The 23,752-nt window shown below is 38.3% G+C and overlaps 1 protein-coding gene across 1 annotated transcript in view; it reads left to right on the top strand.

The window, feature by feature from the left end:
- IFT122 (intraflagellar transport 122) overlaps positions 1–23,752 on the top strand; it is a 70,557-nt gene that overhangs the window by 28,651 nt on the left and 18,154 nt on the right. The window contains exons 16-23 of the mRNA XM_081320027.1: positions 2,506–2,559; positions 7,486–7,647; positions 10,813–10,979; positions 13,578–13,749; positions 16,477–16,579; positions 18,655–18,795; positions 21,353–21,450; positions 21,679–21,779. Of these exons, the coding sequence (XP_081176153.1) occupies positions 2,506–2,559; positions 7,486–7,647; positions 10,813–10,979; positions 13,578–13,749; positions 16,477–16,579; positions 18,655–18,795; positions 21,353–21,450; positions 21,679–21,779 (998 nt within the window). The remainder of the gene's footprint in view (positions 1–2,505; positions 2,560–7,485; positions 7,648–10,812; positions 10,980–13,577; positions 13,750–16,476; positions 16,580–18,654; positions 18,796–21,352; positions 21,451–21,678; positions 21,780–23,752) is intronic.

Here is a 23,752-nt window from a genome sequence, read left to right as displayed (position 1 = left end):
TCACTTTTACCTGCTCAATCCATTGGGGCAGGTCCTTCCTAAGTTTCTTTTTCTGAATTAAGCCACTGAGAACACCTGCCTCTCTTGTAGGGATTGCCTCCTAGGCAACCTCTCTTTCCCCCCTTTTCCCAAGGTCATTCCCACGTTCCATTACATGTACAGATAAAGAGATGCATGGATTCAACAGTGGACATTCTAAACACGCCTGAGAAGAGAAAGGAACACTTCCCAGCTTTTTCCTACTATTAGAATGTGATAGAACAGACATGTCAAACACAAGGCCCAGGGGCCAGATCCGGCCCGCAAAGTGGTTTCATGCGGCCCGCGAAGACATCCTGGAAACAGTGAGGGAACGGCCCCCACTGCCTTGGCCCTGGCCCAGAGACCCTCCTTCTGCCAGAGACCCTCAGATCTGTCCCACTCCTGCCCAGGCCCCCATAGGCACCCTTGATGCGAACGATGTAGAGCTGGCCATGCCCCACCCAGTAGGCCATATGCACTCTAGCCACGCCCACCCAGTAGGCCACACCCTCCCAGGCCACACCCACACGGCCCCCTGAGGGCAACCCCAATGCTGATGTGGCCCTCAATGAAATTGAGTTTGACACCCCTGTGATAGAAAGATTATAACTTTCGTGTTGGTTTCTCTTCTCTAATTAACACTGAAGTAGCTGGGGAAAAGATATTTATTACACAACATTGAACGTTGGATATTGTGATATTACTAGGAGTTTCCAATTGCACTGCTCAGTCTCAAGATGCTCAGCTTTATGTGATAACCTGCCCCTCGAAACATGTGCATGATTATTGAATGATTACTGGTCTTTCTCCTTAAATAGCCTTTGATAAGCTTACAAAATGTATTTGGAATTATCGCTAGGCATTATTTAAAATACAAGAACTTAAGTGAATTGAAATACACATCCTCACTTCTAAAATGCCCATTTTAACAAGCTGAAGCCAATCACATTTTAATTAATGCTTTCTTCCTCCAGATGGATTGGTGCTTTAATGCCCCAAATTTTTGGATAGCATATCCATTTCCATATCATGTTTCTTTCCTCTGCCTTCTGAGTAACAGTGTTAATGTAGATTTTTTTCCAAAATAAATTTTTGAGAATGACAAGTATGGTAAAGGAGACAAGATTTCCCCCCCCTATCTAATATTCTTTTAAAGGCAGAGGGATTTAGGGTCTCTTCTTTTTCATATTTATGTTTTGCTTCCTGCCACAATTTCCTAGTCTAGCTCCTCCATTCAGTTTCCCTCGGCAGCACTCCGTGAAAAGTGCTGAACATTCATAAATGCCTTTGCCATAGCCTTGATGCAAAAGAACTTAGACTGCAGGGAACATTGTTATATGGAAACACAGCCCCTCCTTTCCTTTGGTTATTTTCCTGCTTTTGATCTCTCTCTCCTATATACTCTGGAATCTTGCCAGTCTTCTGCCCAGGTGCTCTGACCAGGAGAGAAGATGATCTGTTTGTGTGTGTGTGTTTGCGTGTATGTGTGTTTATGTATGCGTGTTTCCCACCCTTGTCAAAGCAGCAGTGATTGCCAAGCCCTAAATTCCTTTCTCCTTTTTTGAAAAGATACATGGCTTTCTGTATAAACTGGCTGATTAGGATGAAGGGGGGGTGGACCACGCTTCCATCCTTCATTACATCGATTCTGATTGCAAAATGTCAGGTTTCCAACAACGTATAAGCAGCGCCAAGTACTGCTGCCCTTTGCCCAATTTATTTTAAAACCCCGTGGTGGTGGTGGTGGTGCTGGAAGTGGCAGGGAGGAGGGAAAGAACAGTGTCATTATTCTAAGGATTAAGAGATTCAATATTTGAGGAGAAATCAGTTTAGTTGATTAAATAAGTTTAATGAACTTTTGTTTTCTTGTTTCCCATCCATGTGTTGCTCTTGTTCTGTTCACTCTTTAGAGTTTAGTCCTCATCCACCATGTTAAGTTTAATATTGCCCTAATATTTGAAAAAAAGTTATATACACTATCCATCTTTGACATATAAAATTAGATGATTTAATAATGGACCACCACCTCATGCATAACCTACAGTGCAGTTATCATTCTACATCATTTCTGGGAACTCACCAACAATATTTTGGTGGCACATGGAGCTGTTTTGCAAGTGTAATGCAGCTATAGTGCTACCCCTGTTCTAGTTCCAGTTCTACCTCTGTTCCCAATTGCAGAGCTTTTGAGAGTGCTGGTGCTACTTTTTAACCTCACTTCCATAACCATAACCCAAATCTGCATAATTCTTTTTACACGTAGTAGAGCAGAGAGATATTTGGCTAATGACTCCATTTCGACTAATTTTTTTTTAAAAAAAAAATAGGTGAAGAGCACAGAACATACAGTAAATCATAGCTATTGCCACTGTCTCTAACAGTAATTTTCGTTTAGTATTCATAATAGTTGCAAGATGTAAGGAACTGTGATTATTTACTGTACACGATATTATATTGATATATTTTCTTCCTGTGTTTCAGTAGGCGTTTACCCGAATGCGAGATCTTCACTATCTAGAATTGATAAGCAGCATTGAGGTAAAAAAAATAATAATAATGTAAAAATGAGTATAGAATGCTGAGTACAGAATTGATCTAGTAGAATGTTGAAGGGGGAATAGGTATGTTCAAGAGTAAAAAAAAAAGGGGTTAAGAACGTTTTGATCTGTAGTAATGAGTGATGCATACAAATAAAGCAGCAAAAAAAAAAGAGGCTTTGAAGGATTTTGTGAAGCAGACAACTGACCACCTGTAATCTTTGTGCCATTTTTCTCCTGGGGGAAAGGATTGCTTTTCAGTTCTCATGAATGATTACTTCTGCGTAGCTGGCTTTTTTTTTTTTTTTTTGCTTGTTGTAGAGGGTAAAAGAAGAAGGAGAGAGGAGGAATTTGACAGTTTTCAGAATTAAGTAGTTTTTGCTACCAAAAACACACATTAAAAAAACCCAAAAGAATATAGGAGTTGTTATACTGGGTGGATAATTGTGGTAAAAGAGGATCTCTGTTTCCATCTTCAAAGTCAAGAAAAATATCTGTGTAGGACAAATTCTGAATGTGGAGCTGATTGTTAATGAAAACATTAAGCGTGCTTTAAATCACTTTAACTAAAACATTTAACTATTGTCCTACGTATTGCAGGGTTTGGCAGCTTCGGGGTAAATGTTGTAAAATGCCCAAAGAACTGATGATAAAGGCTTAGAAGTCAGATTCACGGTGCTTTTTAAAATGAAATATCCTTAGTTCTCAGTGCCTTTGAGAGGACTGAAAGATACAAACATACTTAACAAAATAACTCAGGTGGATTGCTGGTCTATTTTCCTGATTCTTAATGGCAGAAATACCCAGGAAAGATTGTTGAGGCTGTTGCTTTTAAAAGACTGTGATTGTCCTTAAAGTAGCAGTCCGCATCACTTGGTTCCGATAATGCTTACGCATACTAACATGCCATATGTGCATTAAGAAAAATTTCAAATGATTTTATCTGTAATCTGTAAATTAGAAACCTACTAGTGAATCATTCATTTCAGGGCAGGTCACAAAAGAGCAAGATTTCCATTTCTTTCACTGGGGAGAATGCTGGTGTTTGAGGGGTTTTGTAAAGTTCCTTCAATTTAGAAGGAGGGTAAATCCAACAGTATGATTATTCCATCTTTTACATTCCCAGTGGCCTCCAGAATCTGGACTGAAGCCCCTCCTAACTTCTAATGCAAATTTTCAGTGTGCATGGGGCAATGTTAGAGTGAGGAAGGGGGGAAAAAAGCATTAGTTATAAGTGGAACTCTGCCCGTACAATGTTGCATTTTTCTTGTTTTGCCATGCTTTCGAAGAAGAAACTAATTTATAATGTTCTCAGTTAAAAATTACAAAAAAAATCTATGGGGTTGATTGCCAACAAACAATAGAGTTACAGACAGTAACTGTTAAATTTAACATCCACTATACCGTTTCTAATCTTGGTATAGAGAAAGCAAAGCCTCTTTTGATTTTGAGCTTTGACTCCTGATGACTTTATGGATGTGTCAATGAAGTTTTTTTTTTTGAAACAGTGCAGAAGTGGTTTTCCATCATGGTTCTTTCCCAGTCATCTCTTTCTCAAGAGTTCTCTTGTTGTTCCATGTCCTGCCAGAAAACACATTATAATTGACATGGTTGAGGAATATTTTAAAACATTCTTATTAATATCTGACAAATCAAATACATAAGCTCCTCTGCCCGCCAAAGTTCCTGATTGTCTTAGATCCTACAGGAAAATGGAAATTGTTATTGGTAATTTAACTTTAGTGGCCACCCAACTCTAGTGGATTCTGAATATGCATAGTGAAGGTGGAAGTTGTTTAAGGATTGGCTTTTCTTTTCTTTTTCTTCTTTTTTTTGGACAACTAAAAGTGGCTGACATAAGAGGGCAATGAGGACACAATCCTGGTGGATCATTATTTTTATCTTAATGGTTATTTTGGCATTCTTCCAGGAACACTGTTTAACTCTGTCAAACTAAGCCACAGTCACTTTCAAGTATGAGTATTTATTTCCTGTTCAAGTTATCAGCCACAGTTGATTTTAGGAAATAGTTATTGAACTCCTGGAGTCTTGTAGTCCAGTTTTCCACTTGGCTGTTGTGTGACATGTGAGATTGAATGAGAAGGATTGGGATCAGGGATGTGTTCCACCAAATATGTCATAAACTTCTCTTTATTGGTGTGCCAATCCCCATGAAGCACTGGCAAGGGATTGGAGCTGAATATCGTTTTATAGCTATCATTTAAATCATACAGACCATTTATGTTTCAGAGTACATGGTGTTGATCTGCAAAGCATCAAATCTTCTTTTGTATTATACTCTTCTCTGATGAATATGTCAAGTGTTTCTGATATATAGCTGCTTCCTCCCGTGGCTGTTTTTAAAAAGCTTTAAAATATGTGTGTTCTCTCTGGCTCTTACGTTTTTTAAAAAAGGGTTTTAATTGTTTTCGTTCTCTTAGATATTTCCATTTTAATGGACTTATTTTTAAAATGGTCTAAACGTGATTTTGTGATTTGGCATTCATTTTCACACATTTGTATTATAAGTCGCCAGGGAAAGATTATAGTCATGAAAACGATGGTGAATAAATAAAAACATTAAGTACATTAAAGAGAATGTCAAACAAGTTTTTGTGACTTAAAAAACATCTGATGGCCTAAATTCTTAAATACTAGTTTGTGAAAAAGGCTTAGGTGGGTGAAGCTATTCTCTTCTTAGTCAATAATTTTGATTATTTTTCAGTCTTTCATGCTCAGTCGATTAATACACGGCATCACATATCAGTGAGGATTGTATTTTTTTTCCAGATTTCTCCTTGGACTCTGTTGTAGATAAAATCCAGCATTTCACAAGGCTGGAGGAGTTATATTTGTGAACAGCTAAAACTGAATTGATGTTATTTCCTAGGTTTAGATATAAGAGCCTGATCACCTATTGTTTTGAATACATTGTGTGTGCGCACACACACAAGGACTGGACTATAAACCATTAATCATATGGAATGGACTACTAAACATTCCTTTAGTCTGTGAAGTGTTTGATACCTACTTTTAGTTCAGGTGAACCTATGGCTTTATTATTAGAATATTCTTTTAACCATAGTGTTGAGATATGATGCAAGTTAATATTTAATAGGATTGTAATGTCAAATGAGTGAATTTTAAGGAAATATATAGGATTCCTAATAATACTGAATGTCAACTTCCATCAATCAGCTTTACTGAATGGCTAGCAGAGAAAAAGGCTGTGGTTAGCAATTTCTGAATGGCAACAGATTTTCAGCAGCCCTGATTTAACTTAAAAGAAGTTTTAAAAAGGACATTTCCCATTTCCCCTCTCTACTGCAGTCTTCTGACAGCTTCTTAAAACTATTAGGTCTAGTAGGTTATTGAAGATTGCTAATATTTATTCATTTTGTATAAGAAATAACATTACTTATATAATCCTCTGAAAATAAATATATAAACATATATACACACATATACATATATATATACATACATATATATACATACATATATATATATATATATATATATATATATATATATATATATATATATATATATATATATATATATATATATATATATATATATATATATATATATATGTTTTCGTAGATTCTCGCGGGTGTCTGTATGTGTAGGTCTAGAGTCTCGGGTTTCTTCCACCCAGTCGGAACACAGCCCCACCGGCCTCCACCCAGTCGGAACACAGCCCCACCGGCAGTTAGAAGGAAAGGAACAGACAGACCACGCATTGCTCCTGAAAGCAGCAGGAGGAATACTCCGGCCTGATGATGACGGATGGGATTTCATCGAAACGTCGCCACAACTTTCTGAAGATGAAAGGAACGCGGGAAGAAACCCGAGACTCTAGACCTACATATATATATATATATATATATATATATATATATATATATATATATATATATATGTATATACACACATATAACATGTATACACATACACGTATTTTATATATATTCATATTCCTTAATCAAACTAAAAATACGAATCCTAGGCATATTGAAATCAACAAGAAATCCAAACACTGAGATAAGGTAGAAAACTAAAATAGTTTTATTAAAAATCAAGCTTTCATTGGCTAACTACCAATGTTGTCAGGATGAAATCATTGGAGTGGGGAGACTGCATTTATATCATCAGCGTTCCTGTGCTCCACTCACCGCTCTGTTCGTTTCAACCGGCCGTATTCTTTCGAGTCACCTCGCATTTGTTCCTATGGTTATATGGTTATATGGTTACATTCCTATCCCAGTGTTCGGATATATGTATATGTGTGTGTGTGTGTATGTATATATATGTATATGTATATATATGTATGCATGTATATATGTATGTATGTATGCAGTGCTTTTTTTGTAAAAGAAAAAGGTGCCGGAACTCACACATGTTATATAACCCGCCTTGCCTACCCTACAAGGTTCCATCCAAAAAAGGTGCTTCAACTCCGTTCTGAGCGTTCTATGAGAAAAAAAGCCCTGTATGTATGTATATATGTATACACACACACACACACACACACCAAATGCATTGAAAGTATTGTATAATTAGTAATATGTTAAGAATAGTAAATAGTAATATGTTAACTAAATGTGATTTGAATTTTCTTATAAAATAGACAGATGTTTTAAATAAGATTCTTTTCTGCATTTTCCTTATTTTCATAGTGGGGTGTTTTACGAGTTTTTCTGGAATGTTCTGGGTAGGTGAAAAGAGCTGGAAGACTTAATATGAAAAGCTTTCAAGCAGTGCTGTTCATGTCAAAAGGTCTAAATTGGTTTATATGCAAGTAATCAGTTTAAAAGCTTTGTGAAACATAGCTTAATATTTTCAGATGTTCTAGCCTGTCATGTTTCCTGCCTGATTATGTCCACTAAACTATTTTTGTCCTTTCTTGTTTTATTTTTTTAAGGAAAGGAAGAAGCGTGGTGAGAACAACAATGACCTGTTCCTAGCAGAGATTTATGCGTACCAAGGAAAGTTCCACGAGGCAGCCAAGTTGTACAAAAAAAGTAGCCATGAAAACTTAGCTCTTGATATGTATACAGACTTACGCATGTTTGAGTATGCAAAGGTATGTCTACGTTTTTTTCCTGGGATGTTTATTCTTCCTTAGACTTGGTGTCCAAGAATCAAACTGTTCAGTTCTGTTGCACACGTCCTTTTTTATGCCTATTCAGAAATCTCAAGGAATAACATTTACCCCTAAGGATCAATTTGATACTGTTATTGTTTCTTACGCATCATGTAATATTTGCCTTATGTTATAGCATGAGTGTAAGACCAGTGTTGCAGTCTATTGCCTAGGACCACACATGTCAGAGCAGTATTGTCATTTTAAACTTTGGTTTAATAAGGTTTTTCCTTAGGAAGGATGAGGCCAGGACCCCCACTCTTTTATTTTTGCTGCCAAGGCCTTTCATTAATAATTTTGGTGTATTTGAAAGGCAATTATAAAGAATTATGTAGCACACATTTTCACCAAAGGCATACAGCTTTTTCCTCCTAAAGAGTTCAGTCGTATATATATGTCTTTTAATTATTATATATGAAGGCTAAATTTTATTATTTTAAGGGAATGTTTATTTTACAACCAGGAATTTAAGAAAAAAGTGAGACCTAAAATACTATTATGCTCCCTCTTTTTTTTTCCTTCCATTCAATCGTGTCCAGTTCTCAGAGACTGCCAAACAAGTTGCTGCAGTTTTCTTGGCAAAGGCTTTTCAGAAGTAGTTTGTCATTGCCACCTTCCTAGGGCTGAGAAAACGTGGCCAGCCCAAGATCACCTACCTGGCTTTGGGCCTAAAGCAGGACTAGAACTCATAGTCTCCTGATTTCTAGTTTGATGCCTTACTCACTACACCAAACCTATACCCCGCACAATTGCTTTTTTTCAAGGCAGTGGGTACATTTTGTCCATTTAGAATACTATAACCCAAGCCCATCCATCTTGAAGCCTTCCACATAAGTTATCATAACCACAGCTCTCAAAAGTCTCATGAAGCAGATAAGAAAAAAAATCTCCATTGCCTAAGATTTTTTTTCCACTTTCATCTTATCTTGGTATGCATAAACAAGATTTGTCACAAATCGTGATTCTTAAATCTGCTGGACTTTGTAAATGAGTACTTCAAAGTGCAACAATCTAGAGCACTATGAGCCTAACTAAAAATACAGTACAAACAGCAGTACAAATAGCAACTTTGAATTAACAGTCTCTGCAATGATTTTTGTTTCCTGTAAGTAAGACCTGAAGTTGTTTTTATGTATGTCTGAAAACTGAATTCCCAGGGACCAATAAAATTGTATGGTATTTGAAAATTGTGACAGTTTTATGTGCGGCTGAGGGGACTTTGGAAGTTTTCCATGATATTTTCCTTATCAGAATACGTAAAAAAGCTGTCCACTGGATAGTATCGCTAATCACTCATTAAAGATTAAGCTTATCCATTACTGAACAAAAGCATTTCCATGTATACACATAGATTACTGAATTTTGTTCTTAGGGGAAAAGAAAGCTCTCATTTGAAATGCAAATTGCATTTATATATTGGAATAACAGTTACTTCTTACAAGTACCTCTTAAATATTTGGCTTAAAATTGGCAGGTCTGTGTATGGTGATACATAAATTTAACTCATGAACTAGAAATCTGCCATTATGCTAATATCTGAATGTTAGCATTTCTAATGTCCAGCAAAATTTTCCACACATGGGTAAGCTTCAGCTCAGAGAACTTGTGGCAGATAAGTTTAGGATGTGAAATGAAATGTTTTGGATGGTATTGCAAATAAAGTTTCCATATAGGAACTAATGATACATTTTATGTATCATTAGTTCCTATATGGAAACTTTATTTGCAATATCATCCAAAATATTTCATTTTACATAAACTTTATTTGCATAACTTGAGTAGTGAATTGGAGATACTATTTATTATTAAGGCAAAATACAGTTTAACAGTTTGACCATTCTTTTTCATTCTGCAGACTATATATATATATATATATATATATATATATATATATATATATATATATATATATATATATACACACACACATAATGAGTGCTTAATTTTTATTTTTGTGTCAATTTACAATTACCGCTGGATAATTGTATCAAAGCTTACCTGTTCTTTCAGATTTTGTACCTTTATTATTAGGCCATCTAGTCTTAGGCTGCTGAAGTTGTAAAATCTATCTCTTGATAGTAGGATCCTTTAATCTGAATACGGCTCGAGAGACTACATATATATGTGACTTTAATTTATTTAGCAATCACGTATTATTTTCAACTCACAAATAATTGCAATCCATGAAATTGACATTTTTCCTTACAATTCAACCAAATCCAATTATTCAAGTAAATATTGTGTTTCATTTCTTGATTTAGCTTCCTGACAGTCAAAGAAAGGCAAATGCCCTTTTTAAGCGGACCACTCAGAACATCAGATTTTCTAAGCAAAAATCATTTTTTTCCAAAAGCTGTTCTGGAAATACCTGGATCAGAGGTGCTCCATAGGGTCATACATGGTTAAGTCACAGGGCTCTCTCCAGTGTTTTAAGCAAGTGTTTTAGCATCCCTGATTATGGCAGAGACTGCTTTTGGGACTTTAGCATGCTCTGTTTTTGAGCTACTACCTTTTGAGAAAAGATATTCCTCCTCACAGTCCAGTACTCTTCAGAATCCCCGTTAAAAGAGCTTCAGTAAAACATTATTCGTTACCCTGAAATTCATGGGTCAGATACAGTACTCCACCCTTCCTAGTTTGCTAATTCTTTCCATAAGTTTTGTTGACTATGCTCTTAAGTACACAACATGTTTTTATTCAGATTCATGATAAATCCATGGGCACATTGTGAGAGTGAGCATTTTAAAGAATAATATCGCTAAGACTTAACTTTACTCAGAAAAGTCATCTTTGGCAAATTACCGAAAGCAATCAAAAACTGATGTTTCATTTGCATTTTTCCCCTCAAGCATCAAAACGAAATTCTGCTTTTTCTATACATGAATTTTTTTCCTGTCTCAACTTTGAATGGTTCCCCCTCCAACCCACTTTCTTTGTGATAAAAGTCATGATTAAATCTACAGTAATCAAATGATGTAGACATTTCAGCTTTTCTTCTTTGCCCTTAAATTCCAGTTTAGTTACCCCCCCCCAGTTGATACTGAGTTGCAACTGCTAATTGAGGCAAACGCTTAATTAAAAATATCATTTCATTTACTTCCTCAGGAATTCCTTGGCTCTGGGGACCCCAAAGATACAAAGATGCTAATCACAAAGCAAGCAGACTGGGCCAAGAACATCAATGAACCAAAAGCAGCAGTAGAGATGTACATGACCGCAGGGGAGCATTTGAAGGCCATAGAAATCAGCGGAGATCAAGGCTGGGTTGATATGTATGTCTTGCTGTCTTTCTGAGAAATATGCTATTATGTTTTCAAGAGAAATATTGCTATTTGTTCCCACTGTTTCCTGTGATTATAATGTGTAGGTATAGTACTTTATACGGAGGGAGGGGAGAACTATAGTAGAGAGTCCTATATTAGCCTCTGTGAAAAAGTTCAGTAATGTTAGAATTAGAACTCGGCCAAATGTGTTACATGCTACACAAATTAATAATATAAAACTATTGAAATAACTGCCCCCTATCCTGATTTCAGGAAGAGGCTTTTCAGACAAACAAAATTTATTAAAAGGCGTGAAATTTTGTGAGCTACAACTTACTTCATCAGATGCAATGACACGGCTATAGATTGATACAGGAATTGCATTTCAATGGCAAGTGGAGGAGAGAGAAGACCAAGACGGTTGTGCAGTTGCAAGCTACATGTGAAACAGATTTACAAGTATCAATTAGCAATTGTAAAACCATTATGCTTGTTGAGATCTTCTGAGACATTTGAAACCTTTTGATGTGGATGAGTTTAGCAATCTCTTGCTCAATTGGGCTATTAAAGCTTTCTTTTTTCTAAAATAGCTACCTTGAGATCTATAATGAAGCGCCCTGGGAGGTTGAAATGCTTCAGTATTACTTTGTTCTTGCTTTGACTCCTGGTGTTAATTATTTTGTGCAAAGATTGTTCTGATTGTCCTATGTAGAAACCAAAGGGGGACTGCTGGCAGATGAAGGCACCTCTAACCTTCTGTGTGTAGTTGTTGGGGCCTGTGGCAGCTGTGATAGCTGACCTGGGACAATGCTTTCTCAACTCTTACCCCTTCTCCCCCCCCCCATCCCACAAACCTTTTCTTTACTTGAGATTCATTGATGACATTTCCATCAATCATTCATCAAACTCTATCATGACTTCGACAACTTTCACCTCATCATCAACCTTAGCCTTGAACTATCTACAGAGTAGGTTCACCTCCTTGATACAGTGCAAAACCACATAATAGAACACAAATGTTATAACACATTGTTATATGGGAAATTGCATCTCACAAGGCACATCTCCATGCTTTCCCTTTCCATCCTGAATACATAATCAAGCCTGTTATCCACAACTGCTCATCCACAACAGTTGCTTTGTTCTGATGCACTTGACAAAGATAGTCAACTGATGGAATTAAGCCAGGAACTCAGGAAATTGAACTACCCACTCAACTAGATCATTAGACAAATCAGAAGAGAAACTTGATTCCCAGGGAGGAAAGGCTATTAAAAAGACACAATAATAACAATACTACTTGTCACCACTACTTTTCACCTACAGCTCATATAGCTCAAACCACTCAGACGCATTATTAATGTGCTATAACCCATACTGGACAGTGATATTTACATTTTCTCATGCACGGAGTGGTAGGCCTATGCTTTCAAAAAGAAACCACCCAACCTGAAGTGCATTCTCACAAGCAATAAGAAACAACAGGACAATGATGCTAACGTGGGAATCCGACCCTGCAACAAACCCAGGTGTCCACTTCGCTTTCATGTATACTGCACCCATCACAGGCTTCTCAGAATAGTTTTAAAAAGATATTACAGTTGTTAATTGATCAGGTATTTGGAATCCCCTTTCACATCTGCATAACCCCTTTGGTTTCCTTCTCTTCTGCCCACTCAATCTATAGCCACTCGCTTGCGTCTGATGGAATGTTACAGCTCAGAAAAACCTATGTCTGTCAATAAAATGTACTGTGGTCTGAAAAACTGCTGCTAGACCCAATAAAATTAATTATTTATTTATAATAAAATATATAAATTAAATAAAATAATGAAAATTAAATTTAGGGAAATTAAAAAAACAAACCCAAATCCTGATTTTTGGCTACCCCAGGCTATCACAGCTCTCTTGCAAAGCCTGTATCTTGATGTGATTGAAATGCTTACGATGTCTCTTTCAGCACATTCTTTTGTTTTGTTTAGTTAACATGCTTCTTTTCCCAAAAGCCTAAGTTCAGAGTTGCTCTCAGCATTTACGCAGCTGGTGCCTAGGACAAGCAAGTAGAGCTTTTCAGAAACATCATCTAGCAGTTGCAATCTTAGATGCAGATTATACCATTCAGGGTCAGACATAGTTGTAGAGTATCAGTTATTCAACAGATAAAAATGCCGAGTTGCTTAATGTTGATTTCAGAGGCTTCCGAACACGTTTTGGAAAATGTGGCGTACTTTGACTATAAGATGCTGGTCTTCAGAATTTAATAAGATTCCACAGAGTCCTTTAAAAAGGCGCAGAGGCTTCACTGAGCCTGCAAATTATGGAATCTAAATAAAGGGGTCTCTGCTACAGACGTTAGAATGTGAATTTATTTAGTTAAGAGCTTTTGTCCTGCAGCAGTTCCAGGTTTGTGGTTTGGCAAAGAACTGATGGAGTATAAATGTAAACAGCACTGTTTAGCTGTTTGCTTGCATCTCTGGCAGCATCCTGCGTGTTTGTGTATGTGTGCGTGTGTGTGTGTTCGTGTATAAGTGCATGTGTATAGTAAGAATTAGGAAGACTTATAGACAATAACGGGGCTAGATTTCTTCTTCTTTTTTAAAAATTAAGATTGATTGATATTGCTCGAAAGCTGGATAAAGCAGAACGAGAACCTTTGACGAAGTGTGCCTATTATTTTAAAAAGTTATTGAACCATGGGTATGCTGCAGAAACCTATATGAAGATTGGTGATCTGAAGGCCTTGACACAACTCTATGTGGAAACTCAACAGTGGGATGAGGTAAATGCAGCTCACTCTAAGGCAGGGGTGTCAAACTCAATTTCATTGAGGGCCGCATCAGCATTGCGGTTGCCTCAGGGGGCCGGGTGGGTGTGGCCAGGGTGGGTGTGGCCTACTGGGTGGGCGTGGCTAGAGTGCGTATGGCCTACTGGGTGGGCGTGGCCAGCTCTACATCGTTCGCATCAAGGGTGCCTATGGGGGCCTAGGCAGGAGTGGGACAGATCTGAGGGTCTCTGGCAGAAAGAGGGTCTCTGGGCCAGGGCCAAGGCAGTGGGGGCCGTTCCCTCACTGTTTCCAGGATGGCTTCGCGGGCCACATGAAACCACTTCGTGGGCCAGATCTGGCCCCCGGGCCTTGTGTTTGACATGTCTGCTCTAAGGGAATCATTTATCACTTCTCAGTACTGATGCCTATGTAGCCTTAAATCTTTACATTGTATGAACAAAATCCCCCTTTCTATTTAAATTCTGCATGCATTTTAACATGCTTCAATTTGCAGACAGATCCTTCACTGCAGAGCCTTTGTTCAGGATTCTGGCCAATCTGCGTGCTCTCATACAAAATGCTGCAGTCCGTTCTCATCCTTCTGATTTTCTATCCTGCTTCCTCAAGAGATACACAATATTTATTGGAGTTTTTAACATAAAAATTGTATTGGGGATCATGCAACACCAGACCCCTGACTTTTTTGTAAGCTAAGCCAATAAGACAGCATTTAAATACTAAAATAGGTTAGCTAACATCCTCTCCCTTTAAACATGAAATGAAGATGTTTCCTAGACTCAAGATACTAAATATCCTGCGAGTGAAAGGGCAATCTGCTTCCATGCATCTTCCTTTAGGTAGAATTAACTAAACAAAGTAAAACATTTCCAAGTCATTTTAAGCATCAGGATAGAAAATCTTTTAGATGATGAAATCATACATTAACAAAGTAACCTAACTGTAAATAAATATTTACGGAAGGAAAGATAAGTGCGTGCCAAATAAAAATATTACTATATTGCTAGACAGAAGAGAAGTGGAAGCAAGGTAACCAGTCATAAAAGTTAAAATCCTGTACCAGAAATCTGGTCTACTAAATGTTTATATTGAAATAAGCTATTCTAATCCAATAAGGGAGCCAGTTTGGTATAGTAGTTGGAAGCACCAGGCAAGGGACCGGGACCCCATCAGTTCTAGTCCTTTCTTAGCTTCAAAGCTGGGTGACCTTAGGCCAATCACGCACTCAGCCCTAGGAAGCAGGCGGTGTCAAATACCTCTTGCCAAAAAATCTGCAAGGACTTATTCTATACTGGTTGATGGGTAGCAGTACATATAAACAAACAAACAAAAAAAATGGCAGTTGTCAGCAGTGGTGGGATTCAAATATGTGAACAACTGTTTCTCTGTGTGGATGCCGCTTCCGGAAGTCCATTCTGGGCCTGGACAACAAAAAATTAGCTACCGGTTCTGCCAAAGTGATGCGAACTGGCTGAATCCCACCACTGGTTGTCAGAGTTTAGGTACCTAGTGAACAAAGAAATGGCCATCTTCTTGCCAAAAAGACTTGTGTACAGGTAATTCTTGACTTACAATAGTAATTGGGGTCAGGATTTCCAATGCTAAGTGATGGAGTCATAAAGCACAAAGACATGTGACCATATCACTTCGCAACAGCACTTCACGTTGCCACCATTATCTGAATTTTGACAGTTGTTAATTAAGAACCCACCCCCAAGCCAAGCCATTCTGGACTCGGTTCCTCCCAGCCTTGAACCTCTGTAAGAGAAGGGACTTGTCTCCTCTTCAACTTCCCTCCTACCTATCTCCCTCATCTCAGCCTTTTTGATTGCCCTGCATCCTGGGTTGGGAGTTTCTTGGTGCACCAGTACTCTGGAGCTACAAGAAACCCCTGAATTAAATAAAACCTAAACCTAAACCTAAACCTGAATCGCAGTGCATTGTGAAGCTGCAGTGCCCCAGTTGCCCCAGCAGGCAACCCAAAGCCACATTGGGGGAGATAGGCAAGGTCGGGGGAGTTGAAGTGCCCCTGCGGTCATAGGTATGGGCAGGCTGCCAAGTGCCCAAATTTTGATCAAGTAATCCCTGAGGGTGCTGCAATGGCCATAACTTCGGGGACCAGTTGTAGGTCCCTATGTGCGGATGCCACCATAAATTTGAACAGTCACTGCAGAAATGGTTGTAACTCAAGGAATACCTGTATTTGAAAAGAGAAAAGTTGGCAGGAATGACAGGAGATGGGAATTAGTCTACCTGTCACAGGCAACATAAAATGCTATGCAGAACAAACTGGTCACGGTCCTCATTTTTTCTTGGGCTCCCTTAGGGATTTATTTTAGGGAGATTTTTTATTTTATTTTGTATTGTTAGTCTGTTGATAACTCCTCCTTTTTACATGGGCAGGTTAGCCATTGGGTTATATAAGGATCAGCAATGAAAGAATCAATTCACCGTCTGCATATGCAGTAGCACAGTTAAGATCCATTTTGCAATAATGATGTTTTAAGAATAAATCAACCAGTTGCCTGAGAAATTTGCCATCTGACAGTTTCTTTAATTGTGAATGATATAGGTAACCTAGTGAGCTGTGACATCAGTATGTTAGATGCCAAGCTTTTGTAGCTTTTCAGGGCTACAAATAAATCCTGAAATCTCTGAATAATATTCAGTTGCATTTTTACACTGTAATTATTTTCCTAAGCACGAACCTATTCTATACTTCAGGCTTTTGCTTTGTGTGAAAAGCACCTTGAATTTAAAGATGATGTCTATGTTCCGTATGCTCAGTGGCTGGCAGAAAATGATAGATTTGAAGAGGCTCAAAAAGGTAAGACTATATTGCTACTGGTATTGTCAATACTACTACTATTATTAAGTTGGTATAATCAAACTTTATTAGGTACTTCCCTAAAAACAAGCACAATATTTATTTGGGAGATATATTAATATTTGATTTCAATAGAAGAGAACATCTGTAGCTCAGAGTTGAAGTGACAGAGTCATTTAGGCGAGATGGGTGGTATAGAAATTTGATAAGTAAAAATAAATATAACCGCTTACTTTACTCTCTTGACTTGATTGTTTGCTTGCAGAAGTTTCATTGCCCACCTGGGTAATATAATCAGTATGAGTGAGTGTGGGATTTGCTATCAATTTATATAAAGTAGTTTTGGTGTGTGTGTGTGTGTGTGTGTGGTTTTCCCTGTGGTGATAACTTGCTTAAGATATCATTTTTTGCCTGATCCCTGCTTATCTGAGTGTTGGATGCTGAGGGGGACGTGTTCTTGTTGTTTTGTTTCTTTCCTAGATTTTTTTATTGTCTCTTGAATAGTATGTAAATGTGGTTTATTCCTGTGTCTGTTGACGACTGATTTAACATTTTAATTAAAAGGCAAATCATCTAAATCAGGGGTGTCAAACTGGCGACCCATGGGCTGGATGCGTCACACATAGGCCACACCCACCCCGGCTCCGCAAAGGCAAAAAACCCATTGCAATACCTCATGATACGTCACAAGACGCGATCAAGTTTGACACCCGTGATCTAAATGATTTATTAATATTTATGGAGAAGATTTTAAGTTCTTTTAAGAAATTAGTTAAGAACAATTTGTTTAAAATAATTTATTACAATACTACATTTATATCTAGCAAAGTGTTTCTATGCATTCACATAGCAGGGTACCTCTTATTAAATAAACTAAAGTCAGTGCTCATACTTTTTATGATTAAAGGGTATTGTATATATAAATATTCATATTCTAGCTTATCAAGAGACTAGTCACTAGTGTACTTGGGAATAGCTTTCATATTTTCCGAGGTACATTTCAGAATCCTATTTTATGTACTTTATAGAGCAGCTATTTCTGTGTGATATACATTGGATGTATTCCTTATAAACGTGCCGTATGCATTTGGAAGAACTTGAGAGATCTAAGTTAGGCTTTGAAAATTGCATGGTTTTCATCTCTTTTAAAATAGATTTTTGTTTTGTTCTTCAGTTTAAGGTTCTCTGAACTTACATCAAAGGGCTAGTGCATTTTATTTATTTAGTTTTCTGATAATTTTGTGTGGAAATAGTGTTGCTGTATAGCATACTGTCATCCTAAGGGCCATGAAAGCAATCCTACAGCTCACAAAAAATGCAATTGTATGGGATACTGGGACAGAGTTTAAATTGCAAAGGGACTGTTATTTTTGTAACAGTTTGAATATAAGGCATAATGTTTAAGGGAAAACAAGTAGCTGCTGGTGTGGAATATAAATCCCTGGGTTTATATTGGTGAAAGGATCAGACCTAATTTTTATTCTTTTTGCTGGAAAGCTGTGAAACGGTCTGCCATTCTGTAATTGCCAGGGACACCCAATAGATCAGCCATTTTGCTTTTAGTTGTGAAGTCAGTACGAGATAAAGTTAAATGTGTGCCCCTTTTCACACCAAGGTCACTTTAGATTTCACAGATTACCTAGAATATTGCTTTGTGAGAAGTCATTAATACTGATTTTATTATCCACTTAGCTTGAAATATCCAACCTGTTGTCCTGGCTTTTACTATTACCGTAATAGCAAATGCAATTCATACTGATATTCACCCTTCATTTGTTTCAGTGATACGTATCGGGAACCAAGAAGAGACTCTTGCAAACGACTAGAAATTGTGCAGCTTCTTTGCTTGATAGATTATGCATTTAGGAAGCTTGGGGTATCACAAAATCCACAAGACTTCTGTTTAAAAATATATGCAGCACTATATTAAACTTCCTTGCAGCGTGTAGAAAACCAGAAGAACATAATCCTTTTGGATGCTTTGTTGTTGATGTTTAGATTTGGTGCTTTTTCTTAATTTTAGTCAAGCTCATTAGCTTAATCACAGTTTTCTTTATTTTGACTCCCCTTTGTAGCATTCCATAAAGCTGGCAGACAGACTGAAGCTGTTAAAGTGTTGGAACAATTAACTCACAATGCTGTGGTAGAAAGCCGATTCAATGATGCAGGATATTATTACTGGATGTTGTCCATGCAGTGTTTAGATATAGCTCAAGGTAAGGAAATGCTAGCAAGTTTACTTTCTGTCTATTCGCGCATGAAAACACAAAAGAACATTCACAATGTTCACAAAGAACATCCATCGAAGTCCTCAAGAGCATGTCAGACATTTCTGGCATACTCTTGAGGACTTCGATGAATGTTCTTTGTGAATTACACTATATAGGATCTCTGGGGTGGGGAATGTCGGGAGAGGTTCTTACCGGTTCAGTTTTTAGATTATATGTATTATAATCTTATTTTTTCATATGATGTGGAGAATAGCTGATCAGCATAGAACCCACTGTGTTCCCCCATTTTCTGTCCTTCCATAGGTGATATTAAGCTCATGTGAGACATTGTCTTTCCTTATTCATCTAACACAGGGGTGTCAAACTCAATTTCATTGAGGGCCGCATCAGCATTGCGGTTGCCTCAGGGGGCCGGGTGGGTGTGGCCTACTGGGTGGGCGTGGCTAGAGTGCGTATGGCCTACTGGGTGGGCGTGGCCAGCTCTACATCGTTCGCATCAAGGGTGCCTATGGGGGCCTAGGCAGGAGTGGGACAGATCTGAGGGTCTCTGGCAGAAAGAGGGTCTCTGGGCCAGGGCCAAGGCAGTGGGGGCCGTTCCCTCACTGTTTCCAGGATGGCTTCGCGGGCCACATGAAACCACTTCGTGGGCCAGATCTGGCCCCCGGGCCTTGTGTTTGACATGTCTGATCTAACAGTTTTCTGAAAGAGACAGTAATCATTTCAATAGTTTCTGTATCGCAAAATTGGGCCTGAGCCAGAAGAAAATAATTTGTCCCTTATCTCTTAACTAACCTGTGGCTGAACTTTAGTGTGAAATTAGGTCCAAGCACGTTTTTACCATTATAACATGGTAGGTTGAAGTAGAGTGTCTTTTATTATGTGACACTGTGCAAGTACACATAAGATACAGATCAGTAGTCTTTAGTACACTGAGCTAAGATTACAGCTGTTCTTCTGTTCACTTAACTAGTAATATCTCCCTCTGAACTCAGCAGGATTAGCTTCTAAGTAAACACGTGTACCAGTGTGCTAGAGCAGGGCTCTTCAACCTTTTCACAGATTGTACCACTTTTAGGATATGGCAATATTTGAGTACCACCAGTCACCTAGCAAGGTGTGAAAAATTTGATGACCAAAAAAAGGGGGAAAAGTGATAAAGTACAGGTAGCCCTTGACTTACAACAATTTGCTTAGTGACTGTTCAAAGTTACAACGGCACTGGAAAAAGTGACTTAATGACCATTTTTCACACTTATGACCGTTGCAGTAACCCCAGGGTCAATCTACATTTGGATGCTTGGCAACTGATTCATATTTATGATGGTCACAGTGTCCCAGGATCATGTAATCCCCTTTTGCAACCTTCTGACAAAGTCAATGGAGAAAGCAGATTCACTCCTCCTTTTATATCCTCTCTTCTCTACCCTTCTTTTATATCCTCTTTTCTCTTCCCTCCTTTTATATCCTCTCTTCTCTCCCCTTCTACTTTTATATCCTCTCTTCTCTCTCCTTCTTTCATATCCTCTTCTCTCCCCTTCTTTTATATCCTCTCTTCTCTCCCCCTCTTTTATATCCTCTCCTCTCTCTCCTTTTATATCCTCTCTCCCCTTCTTTTATATTCTTTCTTCTTTTCCCTTCTTTTATATCCTCTCTTCTCTCCTTCCTTTTATATCCTCTCTTCTCTTCCCTTCTTTTATAGCCTCTCCTCTCTCTCCCCCCCTTTTCTCTTCCGTGCACCTCCAGTTGTTTCCTCCCAAGGCTGCACTTCTCCATCTCTCTTTTGCAGTCCCCTTCTCTTTCCCCCATTGTGTTTTTTTTCTCTCCCCCTCCTGCCAAAACCTCCTTTTATGGCCTCTCCTCTCACCCCCTCCTTTTCTCTTCCATGTGTGCTGGAAGCACTGATCCTGGGGCTTCTGTCTCACCCCTGCAATCCTGCAGAAGCACACGGCGATCCTGGGCTTCTGCCCAGCCCCCATAGCCCTGCAGAAACGTCAATCAGCTATAGCTGCACGTTGCGATCCTGGGCTTCTGCCAAGCACTGATGGCCCTGCAGCTCCAGGTGTCTCTCCCTCAGGCTTGTGCAGTTTTGCCGCCGCTTCAGCTCATTTTTCTCCCCCGCTACACTTGTCTAGGATGGTCACGTACCACCGGCCAGGTGCCAAAGTACCACTGGTGGTACGCGTACCACTGGTTGAAACGTCCTGTGCTAGAGGACAGCAAAGTGCTGTTTAAATCCAAATGTTGAGTTGGAAGATGTTGGTTCTCTTTGCTTGTAACTTCTGCGGTTTGATTTTCTAGAACTGGAAGGCAAATGTATTCCATTGTTAGCCATAGCACCCAGCTATGATGTTTCAATGCAATTTGCGCCTCGATTTTCCTGTCTTAAATTACAATATCTCGTGTAAAGTTAACTATAAAAGCTATGGTTGGAGGCACATTTGTTTAGGAGCATTAATGCAAGGTTCTTTCAGCATAAGTCTTTCATTATTGGGTTGGCAACTGTTCAGAGGTTTTCTGCTGATATTGCCTTTCCCTCCTTCAGACAATGAGGAGAGGAAGACTGAAATGTTAAAGAAGTTTCACCACTTCCAGCACTTGGCAGAACTTTATCATGCCTATCACTTCATCCACAAATGCACTGTAAGATATTTACATAGTTACAATTCACTCTTTGACCCTCAAGCTTTCCTGAGTTAATTAACTGATGTCATATTTGCTTGCCTGCTGTCATGGGGAGATCGGTGTGGGATTGTCGGTACAGCTAACTTCTTTTGTGTACTTTATGATCATCTGTTCGTAGATCGATACTGCTGCACCTCAGTGTGTAAGATAGAAATCTGGGAATAAACTTTTATTTTTCCACTGCAGGAAGAACCCTTCAATCACTACTTACCTGAAACACTCTTCAATGTGTCTAGGTTTTTACTTCATAGCCTTACCAAGGAAACACCTTTGGGAATTTCTAAAGTGTATCCTTTGAAAGGGAAAAGGAAAGCATACGTCAAATCCAAGACTTATTTGGTGAGCAGGATAGAAGGCTCAGTGGTGGATTGTGTACTACATCCTGCAAGAATATAGGATTATTATATTGTGTGATTATTCCTTTTTCTACAGTTCACAACCTACAAATCTTTTAATGCTATGTTTTATGTTTGATAAAACAGTTCCTAAATAATTTTGAAACACTTCTAAATCATGAAAACATGCAGCTTAGAAAATATGCCTTTTAGTTGATAAAATGGGCTTTAGCCCAGGAAAACCTCTGCCCCCATAAATATCTTTGATCTGTCGTGAGATTCTCAATTGCCTTTGCTGCAGTAGATTAGTGTGGCTACTTTTCTGAGCTCCATTATTGGGGAAAATGTGAAGACATGCTGCATCTTCTTTTTAAAATAGCGCTACCCTATTTTTTAAAAAAAAGAAAATTACCAACAGAGTTAATAAAATAACATAATTTATCACTTCCCTCCTTAAAAAAAAGGAAAGAAAAAGACTGGAAATCTATCTCATAGAGCAAAACAACTCCCAAATATTTTGAATAGATTGTCTAAAAGTCTTCTTCCTTGTCTTTTGTTAGATAAATCATGTGTTGACTGATCATATGTTGATGAGAATTGATTGGTGCAAATCAGGTGTAGATTTGTCCTTCTACAATTGTGTAATAGTAATTTTTGGACATCTTCGCTGCAGGAGAAATCCATTTATTTTTATGTTGATTGATTCCAAATGCTGGAGATATAGCCAAATGGAACATACACTCTCTTAACTAGCAAATTGATTTGAACTTGACTGTTTAATCAATTTAAAGTCATGTTAACTTTTCTGTGAATTTCAAGCCCAAATGTGACAATAATAGGGCAGATGTGTGAGTTAATCTTTCAACTTCTAAATTACATTTGCAACAGCAAGGTGATTGCTCCCAGTCCTTATTAATCACTTTTTGAGGTATCCAGTACATGAAATAGACTTATCTGCTATATTAACCACATTTTAAGTTAAATTTATCTCACATTCTTTAAAGCAGTCTTCCTCTGGTTCACAAGCAGAGAGTGTTCAAGTGCATTATTCCACAATTCTCTGAAATAAGAGAAAATTGTAATTAATTCCAGTAACCCCAGTGCTATAAACTTTTTTTAGAAAGGTGCCTTTGAACTATGGTGTTGGAGAAGACTCCTGCGAGTTCCTTGGACTGCAAGGCGATCAAACCGGTCAGTCCTAGAGGAGATCAACCCTGACTGCTCTTTAGAAGGCCAGATCCTGAAGCTAAAACTCAGATACTTTGGCCACCTAAGGAGAAGGAAGGACTCACTGGAGAAGAGCCTAATGCTGGGAAAGATTGAGGGCAATAGAAGAAGGGGACGACAGAGAATGAGGTGGCTGGATGGAGTCACTGAAGCAGTAGGCATGAGCTTAAATGGACTCCAGAAGATGGTAGAGGACAGGAAGGCCTGGAGGAACATTGTCCATAGGGTCGCGATGGGTCGGACACGACTTCGCAACTAACAACAACAACAACAACAAAATTTCCAGTATTACACTAAAGGAATATAATCCTGAATCTAAAGCATCCACGCCCTCTCCCACCCACCACTCCAGGAAGAACAGATAAGAGAAAGAAAGGTACACAGACAGACAGACACAAGACAAAAATCCAGTTTCTCCATTATTTGCCCATTAAATCTAGTTCTAGAGATCCACCTTCCCCACTGCCCCCAAAATGTGTGCATGGGATTGATTGATTTTTATTTATTTGCTAAATTTTTATAATTCCCCCATCACATGCATATGATAATGAGCATCATATAAAGGCAAAAATACAAAATAGTACAACAAAATAACGAACAACAAAGTAACAAAATAATTAAAAACATTAAAAATACACAGCCTGCAGGAGAGAACACTCAGTTTCCCTAACAGTATGCCATGTGGCAGGCTCCATTAC

Source organism: Vipera berus (assembly GCF_964194415.1).
Source record: "Vipera berus genome assembly, chromosome: 2".
NCBI classification, from domain to species: Eukaryota; Metazoa; Chordata; class Lepidosauria; order Squamata; family Viperidae; genus Vipera; species Vipera berus.
Note: the sequence above shows the minus strand (reverse complement) of the source record. Positions and strands in the feature narration are given on the sequence as shown.